The sequence below is a fragment of the Varanus komodoensis genome, unplaced genomic scaffold, assembly GCF_004798865.1.
Source record: "Varanus komodoensis strain SLA01 unplaced genomic scaffold, ASM479886v1 scaffold23, whole genome shotgun sequence".
In the NCBI taxonomy this organism is placed as follows: Eukaryota; Metazoa; Chordata; class Lepidosauria; order Squamata; family Varanidae; genus Varanus; species Varanus komodoensis.
The window spans coordinates 6,295,680-6,317,407 of NW_025335627.1; the positions used below are offsets into that span (position 1 = coordinate 6,295,680).

At 43.0% G+C, this 21,728-nt stretch overlaps 1 protein-coding gene across 1 annotated transcript in view; it reads left to right on the forward strand.

Annotated features, from left to right (window-relative positions):
• The first annotated feature begins 663 nt into the window (after positions 1–663).
• The window catches only part of ANKRD44 (ankyrin repeat domain 44), a 162,135-nt gene continuing 141,070 nt past the window's right edge, over positions 664–21,728 (forward strand). Inside the window, exon 1 of the mRNA XM_044432145.1 lies at positions 664–833. Coding sequence (XP_044288080.1) covers positions 807–833 — 27 coding nt within the window. The 5' untranslated portion in view covers positions 664–806. The remainder of the gene's footprint in view (positions 834–21,728) is intronic.

Genomic DNA, 21,728 nt, shown 5'->3' on the forward strand with positions numbered 1-21,728 from the left:
TTAATTCTAATGTCAGCCTTGACATCACTGTGTCTGGATATGGTGTGAATATTGGTGACTCAGGGTAGGCCTACCTCAGAGACCTAAGGCCCTTCAGCAGAATGAGCAGGGAGCCTTCTAAACGCAGCAGGGGGCAGCTTGCCACATTTCCAGGCAAGTGAAGAAATAGCCATTGCCTTATAACCCCCCATAAAGCCATTTGAAGTGCAGTAATACATATAATCTTCTAAAGAAGGAGGGCCTCATAAAATCATTAAGCTTAGAACCCTAAACTCATTTAACTTGTAGCCTTGGATTCAGCCTATTATTTCTTATTGTTGCTGCTGTTGTTATTATATAAATGAGAGACGAAAAATTGCACAGGACCGAATCGCAGGGTAGGAGGAAGAGGAACAAAGGGAGCTGGCAGATGGGAAGCACAGCAGCCGGCGGCGGCAGCCTCGTATTTCCGGCAGCGAAGGGGGACTGGGGAGCCAGGGGGAAGCGCGTTTCCGGGCACGGATCGGTAGGGGGCGGCCTTGTGCACGCTGAGGCCTCCGTCTGTGTGTGTGTGTGTGCGCGCGGTGTATGTGGGCGCGGGAGGGGGTGATGTCAGTGCTAGCTGGGTTTATGCATCCAGTACTTCCTGTATCGAAGCAGGCTTGGCTAAATACCAGCAAGCTTTTCTCCTCCTGACCTAGCAAGCAGCAGCGGGAGAGCAGGAGGGTTGCCAGCTGCAGCAGGTCTGGCGTCTCCTCTTTTTTAAAGCGGCTTGACATCTCCAGGCAGCAGAGCTGCATGTGTGTTAGCAAAGCCCGAGGGATAGAATGGCAGTCCTCAAACTCACCGACCAGGTAAAAAGAGACAAGCGACAATAGAATCGGAGCGGGAACCAAACGCGCACAAGGCGAAGCTGTCGCGTGTAAGGCTGTTGGGAGGATTTCGGGAGCGCTGCTGATCGCTGTTGTTTTGAGCCGGGAGAGGGCGGAAAAAAAAAGTCCTAGGAGTGTTTTGTGGTTCACGGCAGTCCTCCTCCGTCTCCGCTAGGATCGGAGCTTTGCAAGCTCTCTCCCGAGCCCTCTTGCTTCGCTCTCGGGCGATCGCTGTTCGGTTGCTTGGGGGCAGTTTGGAAGACCCCGTCCTTGCCGTTCGCAGTGGGTATGCTTCTTCGCCCTGAGGCAGATCTAAACAGAGGGACGGGGGCGCGGGGTTAGGTATACGGCTATTTCCCCCCCGGCAGCTAATCACCGTTCGCATGATTGCCTACTGGCCGGTCAAGTTTCTCATTGTCTGGGAAATCATGCAGTTGTCAAAATACCAAACGGAGGGAGAAAGGGGGAGTGCGGGGGTGGGTGGGTTATCTCATCATGGCAGTGCTTTGTGTTCGTGGTTTTAAAATATACGACTCACAGACACGAACGCCTCTGGTTACTGGATCACTCACCTAGAGGAACCGGTAGGCGATTTGTCGTGGCAGTATTTTTTACTCTGGACCCGAGATTCCGCCACATTTTCGACCTGCCAGCGCTCTTGCCCCCTCTCCCTGCCAACATCAGAGAATCGATGGTGATGGTGGTTAAAGGGAAGAAGGGAATTTAATCTCGTAAAAGATTTTAAGCGCGTGCATAACCCAGCAGACGAGGAAATAGATGGATGGGAGATTTTAATTAACGCTCTTAGTTGTAGCGCCCCATCAATGCAGACTAGCTTTCACCCAAGGTTTTAATTCTCCTTTATTGTCCCCCGCCTCCTATCCCCCCCCCCGAAAACATGACACTGTACAGCCGGCTGCATTCACGGCTGTTAATTGGCTGTTCAATCAGGCCGGTCCCCAGTTGCTTTAGAATTCTCAAATATTTATGCAGCTTTTTAAGAAGCGAGAATTCGAGGGGGGGCGGCTTCTCATAGGCTGCCTCTTTAGCCAATCCACGGGACGGTTCGATCCGCTTAAGGCAAGGCTGGGCTTTCCGCGCGCCCGAGCACCTTTGCCCGGCATTCTTGCGGGGCGGCGCGTCCCGTCCTAAGATGCGCGCGTTCACTTAGAAGCGAACCGGCACGGTGTCATTTCGTCGATTATTTCTGCTCTCGTTTTCTGTTTGTTGACAGGAGTAGTGGGGAGCGCTTCGTTCCCCAGATGTTGCCGAAGTGCAGCTCCCATCAGTCTTAGCCCGAATTGTGATGAAGAATGATAGGACTTGCAGTCCAATGACATCTCTATTTTAAAGCAGAGTTGTCAGAGAAAGAAGGATCGAAGGCCATCCTAGTTTTGATGTGAAGGGATTTGTGCTTTCTTAATCAGTGTCTAGCAACTGGGGCCATTTATTTGTCTATCCCAGTGTGTGGTGTGTAGAAGCAGTTGAGTTTGGCATTGATTTAGATGCTCTTGATACTAATTGCTTGGCCTGAAATGTAGGATGGAGAAGATGCCTTCCCTGAATGAGCTACAAAGTAATTATGGCTAAATGAATAGTGGTGGTCACAGGTTTCAATATTATGATGCTAGCTTGAAGTAAAATTGTTTGTAATTGTGTATAACTTTGCTATTACATATGGAATATATATCCTGTTAGAGATATAGAGTAGTAGGATGAATATTGCAAATGCATGAGAGGTAGTGTGTCCTTTAAATATTTGTGGTATTTTAACTGCTACTCTTCTGCAGGCAAACATTATTAGTTTTCCTAGGTATTTTTGCATGTTTGAACACTTTAAAGAGCACATTGGATTTTATTGGTGAACTGTTCACTTGGTATAAAAAAAGTGTTTATATATGAATAATTTTTCTTGATTGCAATTGTACTTAAAGAACACAGCTCACCTTTTTCTTCTTAAGGGTGCACATTTGCCTGAAAATAAGTCTCATTCAATAAAATGGGCCTTATTTCTCAGTAAATGTATATGGGATTACAGTTAAAAACTCTTACTGTTAATGTCACATTAAAAAGTGACATTATGGTTTTAAAGGTGGAAAAATTTATCTTCAGATTGTACAAGAGTCTTTGCTTGCTTGGTTTAATCTGCTAATTTTGGTTTAACATGATCTGTTGATGACCTGTAGCTCTAGAATCATTCTACATCCTCCAGTATTTCATGATATTTTTCCAAGATTATAGCAAGGAGGATTAATTTTTGCAATTACAGTACATCTTATTTGACAACTTATTTCCCTTTTTAAAAAATGGTGCCCATTGAGATTCTCTGTTTAGCTTGCTTCTAAAATGCTTGGAAAATGTGAATTAGAAGAGTGTTATCCCATAAAATAAAGATATGAGATAACAAATTGTACACATTGTACCTTTGAAAGTATTGAAGGTACAGTGTGTTGTCTTATAGCAACCTTAGATGTATTGTCATTATTTGTGCAAGAAAACTGTGTCGTTATAAGCTCAGTCTTTGGCATACCCCTTGATACAGTCGTGTTTTCATATTTGATGTTTCTAGCTAATGGCAAAATTGTTTCACACCAGGTGGCTTTCTCTCCACGCTATAGGGTAGTGCAGAGTCTCATAAATCAGAACAGCTAGGTAGGCTTCATAAATTGAACATCCTGGTGGCAGGTAATATTGGAGGCATCTCTACTATTCCTGATAAAATGTGGCATTTCAGTGCTTAAAGTCTTTGCCTGAAATCAAGTCTTTTCATGTAATTCTCCTGAGAAATGCAGTTCTAAAACTTCACTAGATCTCTATGGGGGGGGGGGGGGGGAGGAAAGAAGTTAAATTTGCTTTAAACTCACCTAGTGATAGAAATAAACTCCAAGAGCCTCCCATTATCTTATGAGATCTGTGTTGTAGGGCAAACCCTGTGTTAACTCTCCCACCAGCTGACCTTGTCTGTTTGGATTCTTCCCATTTTCATCATGCCAGAAACTGATGTTTCCAGGGGCAGCCAGGAGAAAAGACACTGACTAGATGAGCAGTGAGCAAGACAATTTTGGAGGAAGAAGTGGAATGTAATGATGGCGGAACCAGGGGCAGCAGACCCAGGGGAATAGCACCCTTGGCAACAAGGATCTTTGGCATGTCCCCTCCTCCATCATCAGCTTAGAGTTTCTTATATTGTTATCTACAGCCTATAGAGCAGTGGTTCTCAATGTACACCACGTGGTCCCTCCTGAAGGCCATGTCCTATTTCTAGGGGACCACAATAAGTTTTAAAGGGGCCACCCACACGTAACTGCCAGATGTTTGATCAGTTTGTCAAAATCCTCGCATCTCATTCTCTGTGCAAATTTAAGGGCATACATATTGAAAATTACTCCAGTTTACAGTACATATCTTAATGGAAAAGGCGGTCCATAATAAATGAAATGTTATATTCATTAGAAACCAACCGTATGATACGGTTTAACTTGATAAACAGTGCAGATGGGAAAGTTCCGAAATGAGGCTCCAAAGGGAGCTGCAAGAAAAGAGCTATGTTGCCTTGAGTCAAAGCCCTGTTCTGCTGATTTTTGTCTAGAACACACAGCATTATATTCAAAATTGAAAAAATAATATACTCTAAAGCTAATTGATAGAATTTAATTTTTAATAGTTACTAGTCAAGAAACCTTTCTGGAGAAAAGGCTAAAGAAGCTTGTGCTTTTTTGTTTTCCTGTCTTAACTGGAAGATGGTTCATTCAACAAACACAAGATATAGTCATGGCTACCACTTTGGACAGCTTTTAAAGAAGGATGGACAAATTTATGGAGGAGAAGGCTATCAATGGCTGCTAGTCCTCATGATCATATGCTGCTTCCAATATGCCTATGAACACTAGCTGCTGGGTAACTTGGGCAGGGGGTGGTGTTATGTTTATGTCCTGTTTGGTTGGCCACCATATGAACAGAATGCTAGTCTGATCTGGCATGGCTCCTCTTACAAATCGTCAAGCTCTGTTTGGGTCCCCTTCAGTTTGGTGCCCTGGACAAGTGTCCATCCGGAAGGGTAGCCCTGGGAAGAACAGGCTGAATTTCAGGCCTCTTAGAGAGCCAGTATGGCTGGCTCAGTCTCCATATTGACCCCTTTTAGATGTTAATAGCCACAAAGAAGTTCCAGAGGCCCTGGCACAGTTCCATAACATTGACTTTGATGCTATTGCTTATATCATAGATGCTCATATGCGCGACTAGATTTTTTTTCCCATTGGCATGTTGGCATTGAAGGATGCCTGCCCTGTAGCAGCACCTTCCACAGCTGCAATCAGCAAGTGCCTTCAGGTCTGCCTGTTTGCACCACATAACAGAGGCAGACTTGTTGCTTGTTTAGTTCACCTTCTTTAATCTTTCTGGTATGATCAACCAACCATCCCTAGGCTTACAAACTTTTCATTTCACCATTGCTCATCTTGCTGGATGAGGATGGGGACAGGGTCAAGGCAGAGCCAGGCTCTGAGTGGTGCTGCCTGTAGAAAGATTAAGGGCATGATCCTATACCTTTTCAGAAAGAAAAATGTCCTACCGCTCTCAGTGTACCAAAGCCAGAATTGTGACTTAAGGCTCCATGACATAGCCAGAGAAAGCCACATGGGATTCAGATACATGCATATGGACACACAAGTATATACATGCAGCAAAGGAGCAGTCTTGGTTCATATCGGTTGTTTCTCTCTGTAGATGTTGACATTCATGTCTGGCAACCAAATGTGTGAGTGATTTCCACTGGGGCAATCTCGTTGCGTTTTTTTTTTCCTTGAAGGCATACTCCATGTTGGCTGGGGAAAGTTGTATGACTTGTTCTTTCTAAGCATACATAGGTTTGCAGCCTAATACTATTAGAAAAAATAAAACCGGTAGATGCTGGATCCCATCTTCGAAAAGCCATTTTTGCTTCCAAGAAGCAATGGCTCTTCTGAGGTGGTGTGCAAACCATCTACCCACAAGGAGAGCCTACCTTCTTCAGAACTTTTTGTTCCATTCTTAGGCAAATGAACTCAACTGAGCAAATGGCTACAATTCATACTGTAAATTGGCTAGGGTTTCTTTAATCAGCAACATGAAAGGTTTACCTGTAGTTATTAATTGATGATAGCTTACTTAAGCATGTGAGACAGAAATTGATTTTACTTTCTGCAAGTGATGAACATGCATGTGTGAACCTGTTTCCTGTTAGGGTTTATAGATAATTTTAACAGCAGTCATCATAGTTATCTCTTGCCAAGTTGTCTGATTTCATCAGAAACAGCAAAGAATCTTGTGGTACCTTAAGGACTAAGAAACTTTTCAAGCATAAACGTTTGAGGACAGTGTCCATTTTTCCAGAATTATCTGTGGAATGAACAGTGTCCATGAAAGTTTATTCTAGACAAATTGATTAGTCTTCTTAAATTTATTTATCTTTAAATCTTAATTTATGTAAGATGCCAGAAGACTCTTTGCTGTTTTTGTTGCAACACTGCTAACCTCCGGAAAGGATTTCATCAGGTGTTTTCAGCTTGAAATGTTTGGGGTTTGCTTGCTCAGGGTTTGTTACAGCACAGCGGAAGTGAGACTCCACTTAAGGCACTTTTTGAAACAAAGCCATCCGGCTTAGAACCAACTGCTGATCGCTGGTGGGGATGGAAGATTAGTGGTTTCTCCAAACATACTGCATGTGGTTGTCACATGGAGGTTGATTCAAACATTCCTATGGGAATCACGGGCTCCTGCAACCTGTTTCCATGCAAAACAAGGCATCTCACTCTCTAATTTACAAAACAAAACAAAACCTATTGTCCAAAATGCTTTTTCCTAAGTTCTGTCCATGACAGTATTTGCTCAGAAGTACATGCAAGCAATTCCCATTGTGTGTATTCCCAGGTGTGTTTAGGTTGGTGTCTTTAAAGTGTTCCTGGATGCTGCATGACCAGCAGTCTCTGAGGAGTAAGATAAATTTTGACCAGCAATTCAACATTAGCTCTGTGATGAAATAAGTATGTGGCTGTTGTACACTGCAGTTGTTGGTACAGTTCTGCTTGCTGAAAAAGGAGAGAAAATACCCAGCAAAGCCTTTTTTCTACCAGTTTCATTTTATACCAATGCAATGTCTGAAAAATAGTTTGACAAGATTTGAGGGGTGTGAATTAAAGAATCCATGCAGTCCTGCTAATTTACATCAGCATTATTTCCATATGTTTATTCTTTAAGTATTGAAAATTATAATGTTCATGTTCAAAAGGCTTCCGCTTATGCTTCCTCATGCAGAGTGGGTGTTGCACAAATAAATACAAGCTACTCCAAAAGATCTTCTCTCCCTGCAGATGCGCAAGCTCAGTCAGTTTTGCATGTAGGATATGCAAGGGCTTATGTTTCCACACTGGAACTGAGCAAGTGACGTTTGTTTTGTTTCTGATTCTCTAAACCCTTGGGTTCTTCTAGACAAGGCTTTTATTGTGCAATGGCCCTGTCTCAGTCACCCAGTTCTTCTTTTTGTAATTCCCCTCCCCCATGCTTTCTTACTACTACTTCCGTCTTTTTTTTCTTTTCTTACCACAGAAAATCTGTTAAGGAGGGAAGGAGGGAATGGCTTACACTGTGTCTCAATGGGTAGTGCCAAAAGCTGTCCATTTGGAAACAGCCCCAGTCTGAATATGGCTCAGGAAACATAAAGCCAACAGTGGTCATTACTCTGCAGCAAGACTGCCAACTTCTGAATGGCACCCTGTAGCTATCCCCTTAACTGCAATTTGATCTATAGCAATTAGCAGGTCACAGGGCTGCTTAGCTGTATGCTGTGAAAGGTCCCTCTGCTGCCGACCTGAATCGCAAACATCTGCTAAAGGCACAGGAGCACCCAGAAATCCCCACTAGGTCATTCTTTTTCTGGCCACAGCAACCCTCTTCTGCAGATCAGGCAACTGAATGGTTGTGAGTTTGACTGCATGGTATGTTAAGTTAAACATATGCACTCAGTGGCTGACATTCTCTAGCACAGACTCTCAGAAGTATCCAGAATAATAGCCAGTCCAGTGACTAGGCGATGTCTTATATGGACATGCACGAAGGAATCCAATATTAGAGAGAAGCTGCTGTCCCTTTATCAGTGTAGCAAGAGCCATGCTGGATCAGACCAAAGGTCCTTCTAGCCCAGCATGGTGGCCAACGGGGACCCATGGGAAGCCCACAAGCAGGGCATGCATTGTAATAGCATCCTCCGTCAATACACAAGTGTTAGCTGTACCCATTCATCTAGCAATCCATTTACCCCTTCTCCCCTCATCATAATGATCCATCTGCTGATGTCACCTTAGAGCTCATGGTCAAAAGGTTCAAAGTTCTGCAAATACATAGTGCATTCACATCGGAAACCCTGATGATAGAAAATAAAATTATGCAGTTCAAATAAATAAATAAAACCATATGAGCTTCTTAGTTGATATACATTTTTGTGGGAAGCGGTTGTTCCATGTAATTTTACTCTTCAGCAGAGAATCTTTATGACTGTCGACAGCCCTGGTGACTATCAGATCTGTCACCATCTAATGTGTATGGAAAAGCTTTGTGGAAGCACTCTGGGTTCAAGTGAATGGCAGACACATCAATATGTACCAAATGGTTCTTCCAAAGGGAGTATAATCAAAAATGAAAGTGAAAGAAGAGCTATTTATTTGTGAAGTCCTTGGGGATGTGGACAAATGTTTTTTGCTTCTAATTGATTGTGTTGTTAGCTTTGCTGTATTTGATTATATATACTGGCAGTTCTCTGGGTTATGAAAGATTTCTGTTTCTGAGAAAATGGAAATTCATGTTTATATTTGAATGTGAGTTTGTAAGTCAGATCATGTATAGTTGGCCCTCCACATTCATGGGGGTTAGGGCAATAGGACCCTCATGAAAGTGGGAAAACCACAGATATCCCTTGGTCCCCCATCCCCCCCAACTCACCAGTGCCTCCTCTTTGCAGCAAGTACATTTTGGAAAGATTCCCCTCTCTGGATGGGTGGGCAGGAAGACCTGCTTTGGAGGCCTTCCGCTCTTCTCTTTCACTTCCTCTCTATGGTGGTGATGATTTTCACAGTAAGTTTTTAAAATCAATAGGCTTTATGGCAGTTCATTTGTAGGTATGGGTTGTTCGTAACTCATACATTTGTTACTTGAGGACTTCCTTATGTGCTTCTAGAGTCATGATTTTAATGTTTATGTGATGTACCGTCTTTTCCATAGGTTATCAAGCCATCCTAGGCTTGTTGTGACAAAGGGCAGAATATAAATAAAATACATGCCTTTCCAAAAAGTGACTAATGAATCAACTGAATGGTTACACCATGCCAAACAAGGGTGGATCTGTGCTTTTTAAAAATCTGTTATATTGTGCAGCGAAGTCCATCTGGGCGTGGTATGTCATGAGTGTAGCTTGTCTTCGAAATACGAATGGCATCCAGCAAAACCTCATGTTTGTCAAGGTGTGGTATTTTATCTCTGCATGGCAGGTGTCTTGTGATCTTTCCTGCTCAATTACAGAGTAGGGATTTGGTTGTCTTGGCGATGCTAGAATAAAGGCCTGCCTGAATGGCTGCATCTGCCCAGTGGTGGTCGGAGGGCTGTGGCTGATCTTAGGATAGAGATATGTTGGACTGAGCTGGGAAGAAAGGCAATGTTTGCTCACCACTTTCTTGTACGGCTCACTGTCCTGGGAGAAAGCAGCACATTTTTAAAGCTATGGCAAATGGGGAGGCAGAGTCAGCATTGAGAATAGGGATGGTTGGCACCTGATAAAGGCCCACTTCCCAGCAGGGCCCACTGACAAGGCCTCCTGGATTTTCTCCTTCTCAGTACCATGCCAGCTTGTTTGTTTACCCACCTCTTACTCTGGGCCAGACAATGATGGTGGTGAGAGAGAGCAACAGCAGCAGTGGATGCATTGCCTGCTTGCCCACTGGCTCTCTGCTTGTCATGCAAAGAGGAGGATGAGCAAGAGACACTCCTGGGGGATTTCTCTTGAAGGGAAGAGTTTGGAGCTTTGGAGTCCAGATGTCCCCAGGAAACAGGTTTGCTCAAGTGGACCCTGTATGACCCAAGATGGCCCTGGGCCCTCAGGGAAGATGCCTTAACCTCTGCCTTCTTGGGAGATGGTGAGCTTGGTTTCTGAGGTAGAGGGAGATGCTGAGGGATCACGTAGACCCCAAGAGATTGTCACTTAATGAAGCACCTCTGAGAAATGCTATATTATGAAGGGGAACTCCTCAAGAGGAAAGAACTCTTTGGGAGCAGGAGTAAGACTTGCCAGAGAGCTTTTATGCAGCAACATCAGGTGAGACACTTGCTTCTGCAGGAGGAGACTTTCCTGTGTGAAGTCCCCCAGGTACATAGTGGGGCTGGAACAACATTTTCCAACTAGCTACCTTGTTTTCCTGCCCCTGTTGTGTGGCTGAATCTCTGTGCTACAGGCCCTGGGATTCCTGCAACACTTTGCCACTTGGATTGTACACAGTATCTGACTACTTACTGATATTTGACTTTGACTGCACCTTACAAACTCCACCTACTTACCTAATAATATTGTGCTTTAACCAGTGCTTGTATCTTGCCCTGTTCTGCCTTAGTCAGACTGTACCGGACAGAAACCTTTCTGTTTAACTATTTGCCCGCATACTTTCTTTGCTTGTGGATTGCCCCATAATTTGCCCTAATGCTGAGTTTGATTCAGCTGCCTCAGGACAAAGGAGCCCATCAGGATATCTTGCCCATGGGCCCCTAAAAACTGGTAGCTGGCATTTGATGGGGGAAATTTTCTGCTTTGCACTGCAGCTGTACCAGTCTGGGAATTTGCAAACTTATGAGTGGCCTTTGGAGCTATCTGTAGGTCTTAAAGCTTCACTAAAATTTCTCTTTTTTGTTTGTTTGTTTGTTTGTTTGTTTGGCACCATATCCTAGCTGCTTAGAACAAATGCTTGAGATACTCATGCAATGGCTGCATCTTAAGTGCTTTATTTATTTATAATACTTTCCTACCACTTAATATAGCAAAATCTCCCAGTGGTTCACATTAAAAAGATATGATAATATAAAACCAATAAAGTAATAAATACATCAAAACATTTCAGCAATGTTACTCTAGAACAGGACAGTAATATACTCACTCACTGATCAGGGAGCACCTGAGGGAACAAATACATTTTCAAGCACTATTTAAAACTTGCCATAATTTCTCTCTCAAACCACACCTGGGACAGTGTTCCAAAGCATGGGTATCACCATTTAGGAGGTCCAGTTGCCTGGTAACATTCTGTTGGTTGCAGAATGACCAGTAAATTACAGGTGTACGTAAATATTGCAAGGGTGAGGATACAGATTGGATGTGGGATGAGTGCTCTTTGCTTACCTGGTCCTTCTGTGACTTTGGAACAGCTAAGACAGTGGCGGTTACAGCCAGTGCTCAGTGGCAGTCCCCAGCATCTGCAGAGGCCAATATTTTCCAGAAGTGCTCATTGGGGCTAATACCTACTTTGTTTGTTCCATTCCAACATCACCACCATCACCTGTCACCACTGGGGTCCCCTGGCTCCAGAGGCACTGCAATTTCCAGTCACCTGCTCCTTGTAGGCAGGTTTATCTGGCACAGTACAGGCAGTGTTGGCATTTTATTGCAGGAGGTATAACAGCATTGCCCAGTGCTGAGCCGAGCAAATCTCTGGCTCTTCTCTCAGCTTTAGCAGAGATTGGGATGTTCTTGTTTGCTTCCTTTTTGTACCTTGCTGGTTAATATGTATGTTAACCAGCCATGTATGCACAAGTACATATCCCTGATCTCCCCCTTGTCAATCACTCAGAGAAGCTTAAAATACACAAAGGTGTATTAGTTGCAACTTTACGCCTGGTGTATAGTCATACTGTTTTTCATCACAGCACAACTTACACATCAATAGCCTACATATTTAGCAGTTACTCTGCTGTTATAATGAGAATGTTGGGATTTCCAAGCACAATATCCTGAATTGCTGGCTGGATTGGTTGCCTGCGTCATGGGTTGGCTTCCCATGTTCAGTGGCAGAAACTGGGCATTATGTTCATAAGGCTGAGGGCTTTGTCTGTCTCAGTCCTTTCCCAAAATCATTGATTTTCACAACAATTCACACTCAACAAAAACTGTTACCTTTAAGCAGCCAAAAATGGTGATGTAACACCTTTAAAGCCCTATAAAGCCTTTTTACACAAGTGATGATAAGAATGTCTTTTCATGAGCAATGTGACTCTGGGACATAACGGTTCAGCAGAACAGGTTTATACTGAATCTGTGTTCTAGGTGATATTGCTTAAGAAGAGCTGTGTTGTCTTAGACCAAAGCTCACCTAGTGCAGAGTTCTGTTTGCACAGATACCAACCAGATGCCCTGAAGAAGCCTTTAAGCAGGACATGAGTACGGTTGTGCCTTTTTGCTCATTCCCCCCAACCCACAGCTGATACAAAGAGGCATATTGTCCTTGATATGGTAGGTAATTCATAGCCATCATGACTCATAAGGGTTGATGATCTTAGATTTTGTCTAATCCTCTTTTAAAGCTGTCCAATTGGGTAGCTATCAGTAGATTTTTAGCAGTGAATTCCATAGTTTAAATAGGAGCTGTGACCCTGGGTTCTATTTCTCCATACCATGCATAATTTTATATACTTCAATTATTTCTGCCTTTGCCTTGCTTCTAAAATAAAGAGCTCCAAATGTTGTAAAGCTTTCTGAAAGGGGAGTTTCTTCAGTTGTTCGGTCAATTCGATTATTTCTTTCTGCACGCTTTCCAGGTCTACAATATCCTTTCTGAAGAGAATTGCATTTTACTTTTAGCCCATCTACCAGGGGTCCTCCCAGGGGGAGGGAAGGAAGCTTTATCCTTGTTCCCTGCTGTCTTCCATCTCCTCTCCACCCATTGGAAGGCTTCCTTTATTCTCTTTCTGTTCATGGAGGGCAGCTGGCAATGTTCCTTTCTGCACAGGATTGTGCCTTACACCATTTAATGATACCATCCACACAGCAGACATAATTTTAGAAGACATAGTTTCCCCCTGGATGGAAATGAGGGACAAATGACTCTTTTGAGATGGTGCTTTCCTTTGCAGTTTTTATAAGTACTTACATCAAAATGTAGCATTAGCTAATTAGACCTATTGGGTACCTTGCTTTGGTGGATGAGCAAAAGGCTACTCTAGCCTTCCCCAATGTCCTCCAGATGTTTTGGATTAAAGCTACCATAACCTTGAACCATGGGCTATACTGGCTAGCAGGGATGGGTGTTGCTGCCCCAAAGCCTGTGTTAGTTTAACCAGTCAGTTGGCTGAAGATTTTGGTAAAGACACTGGATGTAAGATACTACACTATCCTTGCAAGTGGTACTATGAAAGCTGACCTGTATGTTAGAAATTTATTATTAGTTCACTACCAGCCTTGCAACAGAAACCAAATTAATTTTGACTTTCACCATTTTTCATCCACAGTTATATACAAATGTAAGACTTTCCACCCCCACCCTCCACAAGTATCTCGCCTCTTCTTACTTCCTCAGAAAGATAATTTGGTGCATAAGCATAAAGAGGAAGTTGAGATTTCGTGAGAATATCTGAACTTAGTTTAATATCTTTAAGCATGAAGAGCTTTATCTTCCCTTCAAGGTAAACACATTCATTGTGATATGATTATTTTGTGTGCCAGAGTCCATTTCACCAAAACCATATATTGTGAAGTTTCTATGATTGATATAAAGCTACAAAAAGGTTTGTGTTCCCTCACCATGGGAACGCTTTCGAAATCACTAATAGTACAGGAGTAAGCAGGAAAAATGGCTCTTAGTAACTTGCTAAAACTGTCCTGTTGTTTTTTGATGTTTTCATGTATTCACAGGATTTCCTAATTCACCTGATGCATTATCAAATTTATGGTACTTTAGCTGTTGTATTTCTCAAACTGGAGGAACAAAAGGAACTAAAATAAAATGACAGAACATAAAGATCCTTGTTATCTTTGTGCCAAAGCTTCTTTATCTTCCTAGGTTATTGATCTTTAGCATGAGATTAGAAAAGCCCTTACTTACTGATGCCAGCTGAATTTCCAAAGCATCATGTGGACTAATTTGATTTTGCCAAATTGCCTGGCTGTTGTAATGTACTTGAATATACAGTGTTTCTTACTGGATCTTTTTTATCCTCAGTTACAGGAACTCAATCTTTCCCAAACTCCAGATATGTTGGACTACAACTCTCATCATTCCTGACCATTGGCCAATCTGGCTGAGGATGACTGGAGTTATAGTAGGACATACCTGGAGGTTGTTGGGATGGGGAAGGCTTGAGTATGTGAATTAATTCTTCATATACTGGGAGGTCCTTCAGGTGAACACACAGACAGGCACTTATATTAGAACCAAAGCTAGATTAAATGAAGCAGTGATTGAGTGTTACCTGATGCAACTGAGGAGCACCTGGTTGTGCATTTCAGTCATTTGATAAATGCACCTAAGGTTACCAACTTTTTGTAACAACTTTTTTTCTCCTGTGTCATTAAGTGGGATCTATGCAGACATTAGGTAATAATGATTGTCTCCATGCTATGAAAAAGTTCACCTGCTTCTCTTTGCAAGTCAGGTTGCTGGAAAGGGCCTAGGAGCAAAACTATGTGTTTGTGGAGGGTCAGTTAGTAACCCTAGGCTAGAGATACAAAAGCTTTTTCAGTGCTAGGTCTGAATTCAATTTGCAAGAAATTTTTTTTGGGGGGTGCATTCTGTTGATGTGCAGGACTGAAGGCAAAAGGAGTGGGGGCAAAACACCAGCGTATGTTAGTTTAATGGCCTGACTGTCAGTGACTAAACTTTAGTGGAGGCATTTCAAAATGGTAGAATAGTGGGAAAAGGCACAAAAGCTGGGAAGAGTTGGTGACGGGACTCAGAGGTTAGGGGTGTGGTCCTCTGGAGAGCCCTCAGTTCAGTCCCTGGACATGAGGGTCCGCATACCTGCCCTGGGCATATCTGGTCTGCAGCACCTGATCCAAGAAGCATCTCCGTCCCTCTTGCAAGCTGCAAGCCTGGCCATTCAGGGGAAATGCAACCCCTTCTGCAATGGGTTGCAACTCTTCATCCAGATCAGGCAATTTCTCTGGGAACAGTAATCCCATGTCAACTGGCTTGTTTCCCCTTATCTTTCCTTTCTTCAGGCAGACTTCAGACACTGATCTGGGTTTCTGTAGTTTGTCCAGGACTAGTACTGCACATAGAAAAAAGAAAGGCAAAAAAAGTCTGCATAGCTATACATCGAGCTGGCATGTCGAGTAACCTTTGCTAAACTGGAAAGGTACAGGCCTGCAGCCAGATTGGTGACCACATGTGAAAGCAGAGCAGGGGCTTGGACTTGATGGTTTTATAGGTCCCTTCCAGCCCTAGTAGTATTCAATTCTAAATGCGAGTGAGTGACACTTCAGCCCAACATTGTTGATGACTTTTCCCCAGTGGTTTCATGTGGCTCAGCCTGGCGCCCTCCAGATATTTCAGCTGGAGGATGCTGGGAGGTGCAGCACAACAGGTCTGGAAAGCCAGGCCGGCGAAGGTTTCGCAAACGTCATTGGCTGTGCGGTAGACAAAGTGTGTCAGTTGGTCTTGGGCAAATCATTATTTCTCAGCCTAATTTACCTCCTGGTATATATGAGAGAAACGAGAAGAGTGACAGTCCAAAGGACAATAGAAGTACAACATTGTAAGGATGATTTAAGAAGCTTGGGATGATGACTATCCAAAGCAAAGGCATACTTTTCAGTGTCTTGTTCTGCCTGCTTGACTTGGCCTATTGGTTGATACAGCAGTTTGTGCACATTCAGAAACACACACACACACACAAATGCTGTTAGCTTGAAAGGAAACTTGAGAAGCATTTTGAGAGCGGGCTAAAGTCCTGTTTCTACTGTGCACTCACAACTATGACTTCATGCAGAATAAGGCTCTTAGTGGCTGCTAGTCCTGATAGCTCTCTGCTACCTCCAGCATCAAAGGCAGTATGGCTGCTGGGGAGCATGGGCAGGAGGTCGCTGTTGCACTCATGTCCTACTGCAGGTTTCCTCCAGGCAGTGGGTTGGCGCTGTGCGAACAGCATGCTGGGCTAAGTGATTCTTGGTCTGATCCAGCACAGCTTTCTTTTAGGATGTTAGGATTTGTGGCTCTTCATTCCCTCCAGTCTGGGCTGTTTCTCACATGCAGGTATGCCGATTAATAATGGGAGGTGCACAGGATTATCTGCAATTTTATGAGTGGTAGCTCAGTGTATCATCTCGTAGCACCAGTCAACAACAATTTGCATGAAACGAACATCAGGTGGTATAAACAACAGCAGTGGGGAAACTGCAGCCCTCTAGATGTTGAACTTCTTGCACGTTAGCATAATTGCTTTCAAATAAAGATATTTTAAGTGACAGAGATACCATCTCATGTTACCATACTTTCCACTGAAACGATAACACAGGCTATTGTGTTCTGTACTTGTGATGATTCAAGTCCTGAGGTTTATGGCTCATAGAACTGTGCTAAGACCACACAGATGCAGTAGTGCATACATCTGTGTCTCGTTCTTTTGCACTGTATATTAAAACCTGCTGACCTGAAAGAGGGATGTGGGGCCTGCAGAGGGGCTCTGTGTTACCAGGCAAAGGAAGGCAGAATATAAATGATGGCACGAGTGCATCAAGAACAGGCTCCAGACAGTTTGTACTGCTGAAAAGAGAGGCTGCCATTCATGCATGCCATTCAGAATCTAGCCCACAACCACCAAACAGATCTGTATTTTATATTTTTGAGCCCTTTCTATTTTGTAAAGTCAACATTAGAAATACACTTAGCAATAACATTTTGGCTTTCTGACATCTGTTTGCAGTTACCTGTTCAATAAGTGGTAGGCAAAATTTAGATTTCTAGCCACAACCCTTAACACAGCCAATGAAATACAAAAATCTGCCATTTGACCATATGTGCTCAGTTCTTCTCTTGAGAGAATCTAGAAATAAACTATTATTCATATGTATGCTGTGTATATACTTTATTTGATGTAAGTTGTTGTTGATCTCTGGGCTTGAAGAAATGTAGCTTCAACTAAGAGTCCTGTCACAGTTGTTGTTGTTATTATTATTATTATTATTAACATTTCTATGCCGCCCCTTGCCGAAACCTCGGGGCGGCTTACAACATGATAAAATACATTGAAATACAATAGTACATAATAAATTACCATTAAATATAAAAATACAAAAAATACATTGATTTACAAATATAAAATTAAAATTATCAGTATAAAATAAAAATATAGGGGGAGAAAGAGAAGGAAGAAGAAGTTGCCCTGGCCAGATCATATGTTTTAACAATTGAAATGATGTTTAAATAAAAAGGTCTTTACCTGGCGCTTGTTCCTACCTCTGAATTCTAGTTGTTCCTACCTCTGAATTCAATTTCTCTCAAATGGGCTGTCATTTTGGGTATGGGTGTGCTTCTCAGCGGTCACTGTGTGAGTAAGATATTGCTTAGAACAAGGGTCCTCAGACTTTTAAAACGGGGGCAGTTCACTGTCCCTGACTGTTGGGGGCCCGGACTATAGTCTGAAAAAAATATGAATGAATTCCTATGCGCACTGCACATTAAAAATTAATTAAAATTAAAATTAATTAAAATTAAAATTAAAATAAATTTAAAAAAATTAAAATTAAAAAAATTAAAATTAAAAAAATAATTTAAAATTTAAAAAATGTTTGTTCTGCTAGCTTGGGCTGCAGCAGAAGCCCAAGATGAGGTGGGGAAGAGCTTGTCCATATTCGAGGGACATAGCTATAATGTCCACGATCGTTCTAGGGGGTGGGCGGGGGGGAGACAGGAGTGATCACGGGCACACTTGTGCAGGGAAGGCAGGCGTGATTGCGCCCATCTCTCCCCCCCCCCCCCCAGTATGGCTGTGATCGCGCCCTGAGTAAGCCTGCACCAGCTCAGAGCTTTTGGACTTGCTCTGAGATCGTTTTCTCTGAGCGAGTCCAAAAGCTCTGAGGCAGGCCAGATAAATCAGCATGGCAGGCCGGATCTGGCCCGCAGGCCGTAGCTTGAGGACCCATGGCTTAGAATGTATCCTGTTGCCATAATGGAATACTTCAAAAATGGATGTCTTTTTTGTTTGTGTATCTTGAATCAAATCAACTAGGTATTTTCTACGTCTCTTTTGTAAGAGGCTAGCAGGCGGCAGTTACCTTCTGCTAATATTTCAGTCCAGGAGCATGCTTGTGTCTCACTTTCAGTCAGGGTAGAAAATGAACAAAACTGGTTGAAGTATAGCTACCCTCCCTCAGATCTATCTGATCTGAGTTATGAACAATCAGTACTTATGAGTGAACTGCCATAAAGTCTACAAAATAAAGTCCTGGGGAAAATTGTCATCACCATAGAGAGAGAGGGGGCCTCCAAAGCATGCCTTTCTGCCTGCCCATCCTCCAGCATTTTCTTGCTGCATGAAGAGGTCACTGGTGAGTTTGGGGGGAGGGGTAGAGATATTTGTGGTTTTTCTACTTGCATGGGGATCCTGTGCCCCTAATTCCTACCATTGTGGAGGGCCAACTATATGTGATCTGACTTTACATACAAATTTGACTTAAAGACAGATTTCCATTTTCCCAGGAATGGAACATGTTTGTAACCCAGGGACTGCCCGTATATTAACAAAACTAAGTTTAAAAATTCCTTATGCAAGGTAACATTTATTCAGCACAATCCCAGTAGGAGCAGTTAGAACTGCAAGATTCCAATAGTTTCTTTTACAAACCAGTATGCAGGTCCTATGACCATTTCTGAATAAATGGGGTTTGCTTATGTAAGCTCTGAGCTTGGAGTGTTCTGGTTTAAAAGTTCAGTTTATTCCACACATGCCCAGGACTGTTCATCTGCCTAGTATTAATAAAGCAATGTTAAGAAACAAGTTTAGGGCTAGGGTTAGAGAGAGAAAGCATGGGAACTCTGTCTAGATCACTATGGTGGATTAATTGCCTGGGATCCTCTGGGGCCATCGCTTTCCACAGGTGGTGACAAATACTATTTTGTGGGGTTCATGGTAGCTGGAACATTAAAGCAAAAAAGAACATTAAAGCTTTGTAACCCATGGCTCAATCCCCCCCCACACACACACACATTCAACTGTTCATGACTCAGTCAGATGTGCAATTTAATATAGGAACCAGAAGTTACCGCATATGGTGGTGGGTTTTTTCTTTAATAGCGGATGCTGCCCTGCATTAAGTTCTGGTCTGCATTTGTTGCCATCAAGGTACCTAAAGAGCCATGCCTTACCCTTCCATGTTTACATGCATCAGGAAGCCCATGTTCAAGCTATTCCCTTCCTGTGAAGCAGAAATGTATTAGAGGATTGAATAGTTATAAATTGAAATGGTAAATTTAGGATGAAACAGTACTATTGCTGAATTGTACAAGATTGCAAAACGTGATGATGAACACACAGGGGTTAAAAAATATTGTGAGGACACAGAATGTTCCTTGCTCTGGCACCAGCAACACTGAAGGGATTCCTAGAGAAAAAGCATGCAGGGAATCCCTAAGCGTGCTTCCGTGTGTGATTCAGCAAGGCAGCCTGCAGCTTCAGAACAATGCAATAATTGAATGGAATCTGGGTTGAAATATGTGCTTTGCTCTTTAATTTAGCTGCAGCCCTTGTTCCCGAAGAGGTAGCGAAAGCAGCAAGCGTTCTATTAATGCTCATCTCAGCTGCTGCCTACTATGGTCTGCTGGAGCAGCTTGCAGATCTCATGCAATTGATCCATATGAGAAGCCTTTGCAGAGCTTTCATTTTGCATGAAAAACACCCAGAGAGCTGCTTTGGGCAGAGTTTCAGATCTGTACCTGTCACCGTGTTTGCCTTTGGCCTACTGCTTTTTCTTCCCTCACCTGAAACTTCTATTATCTCCTTTTCCTTCTCCTGGAAGTTGCAGGAATTGTGCACTGGGCATTGTGCTGCTTTGCTGCCAGCAGCCCTGGATTTCTCAAAGAATCTTGCTGGTTTGGGGATGAGGGGCAGGTTACTTGGAAAATGCTTCCGCAAGGCCATCATCCACACACCCAAGGGAAAGAATTGCTTGAAGAGGTTAATGAGGGTGATTTGTATCCTCTGAACACAAAATTAGAAGTGTTGCAGAAGCACCCCCCCCCCGCCCGCCCGCCCCCAATCCACATTGGTTACACTAAAAGGGATTATATATTGGACTTCAGTGTATCTAAAGTATTTTTTGCTGACTCTGTTTCCAGAGCTCCAGATTTAGAAGGTTTATGGTTCTCTGGGTCATATGCAAATTCTTCTTCCTTTTCAAGTCAGATCTCTTAAACAATTGTAAACACTTATGCCATTATTACAGGTTGGCTGGGGATCACATTCCACCATAAAGTTGATTGTTCCCTTGTTTCTGGAGGCTGTTTGAACTCTGAAAGATATGTTTCCAAACTGGCACATTGCAGCTGTCAAAGGACAGTGAAAGTTGTGTAGACTACAAAGTAAGGTTACAGTGCTTGTGAGCAACTCTCTGTCCCAGCTGCTGCTTGTTTTTAATGAGGAAGATCATAGGGCTGTTCTACTTTGTTACTAATTATTTCATTTTATTGTTTTTGTTCATTTCAGTACTGCCCAATAGCTGAAGCTCTCTGGGCTTTTTACTTCTCAGTTGTTTCAAAGCCCTTGTGAAGTGAAGAGCTTTGAGTGCCTAAGGAAAGCCTTCTAGAAACCAGAGGTGCGGAAACCCTTTTAGCCCAAGGGCTGAGTTCCATTTTGCAGTTCTCACCATTTTAGTGGGGGCAGAGTTGAAGGCAAAAGGACAGGGCCAAAAATGCCAGCTCTACTGCCAGTAACTAAGCCTTCGAAGAGTCATTTCTGCTTCGCAGAGTGGCCCAAAAATTGCTTAAGATCTGGGAAATCACCAAATGATTGGTGGCCCAAGGAAAAGGGTAGGTAACTTGCTGGAAAGCCTCATAGGGCTGGATTGGGAACCCAGGGAGGCCAGGTTTCGCCCTGGGTCTGGTGTTCTGAGCCCTTGTAAATGCTATGTGTTGGATCCTGACTTGGGTTTCTGTGTATAGAAGGCTTCTTCAGTCCATAGAAGGCTATCAGGTAGCAGAGAATCCTTCTGGTGGAAGGATGGGGTGGAGACAATTTTTTCCTATTTCTCCTCTCCAATTGTAGGCCCTTCACCACTGTTCCAGATGGGGTCTCCATCCAGGAGGTGCAGGAACTAAAGCAACTAATGCTAGGGGGTTTTTGGGCTGAGTGGCAAAGGTTGAAGATATCTTTAAGCAAGAAAATTAAATGCATTAAAACACTGTGATATAGATTAAACTACATCATTGCTAAATCATTAATAAGAACATTAAAACCAGTACAATGTTATTACAAGCAAACAGACTGGGCAATACACTCATTCAGGGTAACCTGAATAAAGAAATGGATCTTTTAATTGATACTTAAAGTATGCTACAGATGTGCATCATGCAGCAGATGCCACTACAAAGAAGTCCTACTTTCTGGCTGCTTTGAGATGGCAGTCTGCAGGTTATTTGCCTTTCCCAATGAAAGGCAATGTGATTTCCCAATGCAATCTGCTGGGTAACTTGGACCCAAAATGTTCAGGACTTTATGTACCAACAGCATGTGGGGGCAATCCCCCCCCCCCATTTCAAGTATAGGCTGATGGGATCTGAGTTAGCAGTGACTGAACTGGAAAGGTAGTGGTGGACAGCTCAATGAAATAATTAGGAAATAGAACTGCCAAGATCGTACTCCTCTTATACAAATCTTTGCTACAAC